Raw genomic sequence first — 6,858 nt, forward strand, 5'->3', positions numbered from 1 at the left:
CATTAATTATAATGTATTTGCCAAATAGACATCGTCGTTAAATTACTGCTAGTCTCTTTCAAGGTAGAATGATTTAAAACCGTGTTCATCAAAATAATGTGACAAATAACGTAATACATATTATCAGAATATTGAAATAACATATATTAATATGTATTTATGTCGTGTAAAACTCTCATTCATATATTTTATGTGCGCACGATACACACATTACCCATACACATATATGTACATACGTAGACGTAATATTTTTACACGCAGGAATGGCAAAGTCAGATCGCATCGAAATAATCTTGATATTGAATCCCCTTACGCGTCTAATCTGAATGAATTGCGCATGTTTGCAACCAGGCAGGATATAGTCCAGACAATCTGACCAAACCCATGTCCCAAGTCAATATTTGGTGCTATAAGTGACGAAGTGCAGGAAATATGCCTTTTCACTTTGTCGGAATACCACGGACGGGGTTAAAAATGATAGTGCGTTCTCGTTCTCTCTTAAAATCATTTTTACATATATTTCACATATTTACAAACTCACGAGTATCGCGTCGACCAATAAATATTATATAAATATTCGGTAATGTACACGAACTGAAACAACGGCTTTAAATAATATAATCTCTTTTACACACTTTGTTAAAAAACACAATATTATATAATATCTATAATATATATAGTAAAAACGTTAAAAATATAAAATTAAAAAATAAATATGTTTTAAAATTACACATCTCGCACATTTTATAAAATATTCATGAAATATTAACTATTGAAAGTATTATTGTACAATACTTGCAAAATCACGTAGTACACGATATCTTTATTTAATTCTGTTTAATAAGTTATTATCAATATAATAATAACAATGCAATATAATAATAACAATCCAATATGATAATTTTCTTGAAATAATATTTTTAAATTAAATAGATAATTAACTAAGGACTCCTGATAATGTGAAATTAAATAAGTAACGAACGAAAAAGGGAGCATTGAGAATGCTACTCGATTATCAGTTTAACGTTCTTTAATTAGTAATAAGACTATGATCATTTGTCAAAATTTCACTCGGATCTCTTCGTGTGAAATACATTGCTTTTAGACCATTCAATCTGGAAACACTCATCTGTGGTTCGTTCGAAAACGCGAGATTATTTTAGCAAATAGAGACTTGCTACCGCATTGCTGAAGATGGCTCAAAGTAGAGCCGAAACGCTCGATGAATTATACATATTATATCCTATTACTAATTAATGAACATTAAACGGATAACTTAATGGATAACATTGACAACCGCGTTACACTCTCAATATATGCCCCTCTTTTTGCTTGAAATAATTTTCAATAATTCCCTATGTGGAGCAACTGATCAAATTCTTCATTCAATTTGACAAACTTCTAACATTATTATACTCTAACGTTGTAATGCCATATTTTCATGTATTTTGTAATGTTTCCGTACAACGAGCAACAAGATTTCAGTAATTACGGTTTCAATAATTACGGTAATACGACGAGTTAATATAATGATGGTACAAGATATAAATTATGAATATTATGTAACGTCAGTCATGAATCTGAAACATTGTTCGATATTAATATTATTATCGCGAATACTGTTATAAGCTTGGTCAGCACTATAGTCAGATTCACTCGGCTGCTCCCGCCAAGGTTGAAACTGACATTAAATGTGCTCGCCAACTCGCGGAATACTTGTCACTCATGTTACGTCCGCCTTGAGAGAGAGACATTAATTAATTAAATTCCTTCTGTGTTGTGGTTGTTCCCAACTTTCAACGTAATCAGACAAATTTAGTCGTGCGCGCGTTTTGCTAATTGGAATGTCGTATGGCCTGACGCATCGAGGTGGTGTCGTCCGATTCGAGCAGATACATACTGGTCAGCTTGCCATTGAAGGTGTAGGGTCCCATATCGAGGCTGTTGAGCGAATCATCCGGCCTCTTTGCCGGCTTGAAATTCGTCTGCCACTGATAAATAGAGGTCGGCTTACCGTTGTTCACGAAGTCGGCCGACAGGTTGTCCAGGTTCGTGATGGGACTGTCGGTTGGCTTCTTGCCAGGCTTCTTCTGCCACTGATAGACGGAGGTGGGCTTGCCGTTGCTTATGAAGTCTATAGGCAGTTTGATGAAGGGATTAACGGTCTGCTGAGAGGCCGGCTGAGGTCGCGCGGGTCTCACGTGTAGCTGCTGATGCAGCTGGACTAGTTGCGGCACGAGGGGTATCTGGGGCTTCAGGGAAGCGCCCGGGTACGTAGGCGGTTGCGAGATGTATCCGAGACCGGGTACGAACATATATGGAATGGGCGGGAGTCGGATGTAGAAGATATCGCTCTCTTGGTATCTCCTAGACGCGCCCGACGATCTATCCTGCGTCGTCAGCTCGGTGTTGTCGTTGTAATCGATTTCATAGGTGGGCACCCTCGGGTAATGCAAGATATGCGATATCAGAGGATAGTCTACGAACATAGCTTTGTGCTTTCGTCCTTGCACCCGTTTCTCATCCGCCTCATTCTCACGTATCTCCGATTCGGAAGTTGCGAGATGACGGACATACTCCGGGGTTGATGGAGTTTCTTTGATATTTTCCACCGTTTCGTTTCTTTTGTCCGAACCGCCATCCAGCGTGTTCAAACGATTCTCCGTGGAAAGCGAAAGCGCTTTTTGGACTTGAGGGATTAAGCGGTCGTTCAGAGTGTTTGGAAAAGGATTTGCTGCCACAAATCCGATTATAGGTATCAACAGGACCAGTACCATCGTGTGGGGTCTGAAAACGGATAAACATGCCTTTGTAAAGATATCAGATAGTGTCAATGTATCTGTGCATTTGAAAGTATTTGTGAAACCGGATACAGACGATTGTAAATTTGTAATAAGTATTTTTTATTATAAAATAGAACGAGGAAATCATAGATATGGATGAGGCATTAATTTCAGATTGTTTATTGTATCTAAATAATTCTTGTTTTGTTAATCAAATAATACACCGAAGTCTTTATCTTTTTTTTTAAGCTTTAGCAATTGCAAATTATTAAAAGCAACATATCTTATTAGTATTGTTGGTTGAGGTAATATATATGTATTTATTAAATTATGTGTATAAAAATTTACTGAAAGTGAAACATAATTATAGATTTAAAGCTTTCATCGAATAAATGGTATTAAATTTCGTGGAAAAATTAATATTACAACATTCAATTAAATTTAATGTCCGTTTAGTGACACAATGAATACATAATGAATATCAATTCAGTCGTCACATTAGCGTTATGATAACATATTATCTTGTAATTATAATAACATTAGAAGTAATTTTATTTCAGCGAGCAAGAAATCTGCTGCTTCATAGCAAGTTAAATGTCTCACGGACATCTTATCGTTCTGAATTCAACGGAGCGAGCAAACGAGCCAAAACAAATTGTCCGCTCGTTGGGGTGGATGTCCTTTAGGAAAGACGCGTTTCCTGTCTAGCTATACGCACACCATTATCGGATCTCCTTATTCCTCATGGCTGCGCGCGCGAATTGTACGTGTACATCTGACGTCGAATAAATCACGTCCCCGTGCGGAGCGGCGAGAAAAAGGGTGGGCGGGCAAGAAAGGAGGTAAGGATACAAACGCGTTTGCGACGACGCGCGTCGCCGGCGTTTCGACGGTCCGTGCCTTTTGCTCGCGTTGCGGTATTTCCCCTCTTCCTCTCGCCTTACCCCGCGGCGCAATGGCGAACGAAACAGGAGCACCAAGAAGGGTAATTGAAAGCGGGTTATAAAATCGTCGAGTCACGCATTCCAAGCCGCGAAGTCCTCCCGTGCTCACTCTCGGGAGGACCTTGCAGAAGGTCGGCTGACCGAGAGCGCGCAGAAATTGACCCGTCCGCACATTTGCCCCTCGGTGAATAGTTCCAACTAATCGTGAGACAACGTTAATTGCTTCTTTCTACCGTGGCTATCCATGGACTTTACGAGGAAGCGCTTTCTAAAAATGTTTTGAGTATTCATGTGCCTTGTAGGTATGCTCTCCCAGGAAAAAAATTATATAATTATACATAAAATATGTCCATACATGTCTTCCTTCTCTTGTACCTCTGTTTGTATATAAATAATAAGAAGAATAATTAAAAAATAATTAGAAAAATAACTTTCGTATTGTTTCTTTCACAAAAAGTAAAATTGTGTGATTAGATTTCACAATATTTTATATATAATTATATTTTATATACGATTATAACATTTATATATGATTATATATACGGGTAACTTCATGTTTTGTAAAAAAAAAAAAGATGCGAAAATTATCCTTTTAATTATTTTTTTAATTTTTTTTTATTATTTTTTCTTGTATATACGAGCAGAGATTATACAAGAGAAAGAAAACATATATGGATATATTTTATATATGAAAAATTTGTCCTCGAGTTATTATGTACTTTAAACTAAACTAAACTTCCGCTAAACACGAAATATACGTTAATAATTTTATGATCGAATAATGCGATGTGCTATCTTGAATTACATTATCTCAGGGCCTTCTTCTTTCCTCTTTCCGTTCTTCAGTTTATCTTTTATTCTCTGCCTTTTCGATCAATGTTCAATGGTCATTTCTATTCAGACACTTATCTGTCGCTTCGTAATTTAAGCCTACGATACTAGAAATCGCTCTCCGAGATCTCGGACGGAGAAAAAATTGACCAAGCATATTTAAATAATTCGGCAATTGACCAATGCGATTGGTTAATTCTTTCTCCGTCCGAGATTTATAGCATGGTGGACACAAGGCTTTAGAGAAAATGATAGCTCTTTCAACGGTCATGTTAGCACTATCAATACAATCAATACAAGTGTAATGATACCTGATGATGGTCTGTGAATAAACGTTTATCACGCAGCCTTAATAACTCCATCATTATGGAGCTCGTTGACTACTGATATAGCCGGTTATCTTTTTTTTATTTGCATAATTTGTTTTTGCAAGTTTCTTGATTGTAAACTTAATTTGCATTAGCATCAACAAGAAGACTGTTAAGAACCGATAATCTTGTAAAAATTCCCATGATTGTCAAAACTTGAACGATTAGTTTATAATATAATATTGTCTTTGCGATTTATTATCATCCTCATGTTTTTTTATAAATCGTACATCTATGACAATATTCGATGTTATTAATAAATACTGCGCTGCTATTATCTTCATCCGCGTTTGATTATCTATGCTGGTGATAATTATATAGAAATGCAGATTCGCAACAATACACGATGTTATTAAATCATAAATATGTATATTTATTTATGAAGCATCTAAAAAATAATAAATTATATATTACCGCATATAAACTATAATTATTTAGGCATTTATATCGACGATCGAAAATTTTATGTCGGTAGTCGATAATAACATTCTTCAATTATCCACTGAGGCTACTTGAATAAACACAATAAGATTTATCCAGAACTGATTGCTTTTAATTGAACCTTTATCAGGCATAATTTTGGCTCGGATAAATTATTTACATTTTGTATGTTGGAGAATGCAGTTATATAAATTATATTATACATTACCAGCAGATAATTGAAGAATATCGATATTATCGACTATGGGTATAAATCGTTTAATCATCAACATAAAATAAAAAATCCATAATTTATTATTATACATATATATTTCATATAAACATAAATAGAATGTATATTTACGACACAACAATAATTGGAATTATATATATCGCCACAAAACACCTTTTTTCCAATAATTATTTGTACGGATAATCAAACCCGGATGATAACAATAAAATTGTAGTTTTTAATTAAAATTAAAAAATAATAAATATGAAGTAATTTTTTAAACTTTACTTTTTATTAAAGAAACAATATACAAAAAATTATTCTTTCAGTTATTTTTTTAATTCTTATTATTTTTCCTGTATATGTTACACATATGTATATGACTATAATTACTTTGTTATCCAATTATGTACAATAGAAATATAGCAAGTAATGGTAACTTAGATATCTTAACGTTATACTTTTAAGATTTAAATATTTTTAATTGAATTAATTTACAAGATTAAATTTAACTGTTTAAAAATAATATATTAATGTTGCTGCTCTGAAAAAGTTGCTAACTTTTTTAGACTGATTTTGGAAGAAAATAAAATGTAATATTTCTGAAATAGTCTATAAAAATTTAAGTTTCTTATATAGGAATAATATAACCGCGATATACCACATCGATGTAAGAAATATTTGTCTAACGGTCTATTAATTCTGTAACTGTTAATTCTGCCATTACCAATTAAAGTGTGCTGAATCGTCCATTGCGGACAATCGTTATCGTCATTGAAGGAATTTCATCGACTCCGTAAGTTTCACCGCGATATGATAAAGCACGATTGTCATAATAATATCCGAATGCTGCATTCCGCAATTGTTTCTAAATACCGTTTTCTTCCATCGGTGCATAACCGAAGCTTCGTTTTATTTGCAATCATATCACGCGCTTAATACACTCTCAATTCACGCCGACGTATTAATTAAAACGCAAAACGCGGTATAAAAATATGTTACCGAGTCGTTTATGAATTACAAGGCATTTCTCCACAACCATCTGGACTATTTTCCCAATGATATGTGTGGATAATACAGATACAATTAAGATAACCAGAACTAAACTCGATACGTTATACGTAATGTATACCGTTAATGTATACTAATTTTTCATCGCTCGTATTACGCACTGTATGTACGTTACGCGTGCGGACCGTTATTTCCCTGAAACAAAGCACCGGTATGTGTCACTGTGAGTGCTACATAATAATGTGTTATTTCTCTCGTGGCATACGTGA

The 6,858-nt window shown here is 34.5% G+C and overlaps 1 protein-coding gene across 1 annotated transcript in view; it reads right to left on the reverse strand.

The window, feature by feature from the left end:
* Positions 1-923: 923 nt before the first annotated feature.
* LOC112462531 overlaps positions 924-6,858 on the reverse strand; it is a 13,797-nt gene continuing 7,862 nt past the window's right edge. The window contains exon 2 of the mRNA XM_025028359.1: positions 924-2,787. Within this exon, the coding sequence (XP_024884127.1) occupies positions 1,836-2,777 (942 nt within the window). The 5' untranslated portion in view covers positions 2,778-2,787 and the 3' untranslated portion in view covers positions 924-1,835. The remainder of the gene's footprint in view (positions 2,788-6,858) is intronic.

Source organism: Temnothorax curvispinosus, unplaced genomic scaffold (assembly GCF_003070985.1).
Source record: "Temnothorax curvispinosus isolate PA1 unplaced genomic scaffold, ASM307098v1 QBEX01012496.1, whole genome shotgun sequence".
In the NCBI taxonomy this organism is placed as follows: Eukaryota; Metazoa; Arthropoda; class Insecta; order Hymenoptera; family Formicidae; genus Temnothorax; species Temnothorax curvispinosus.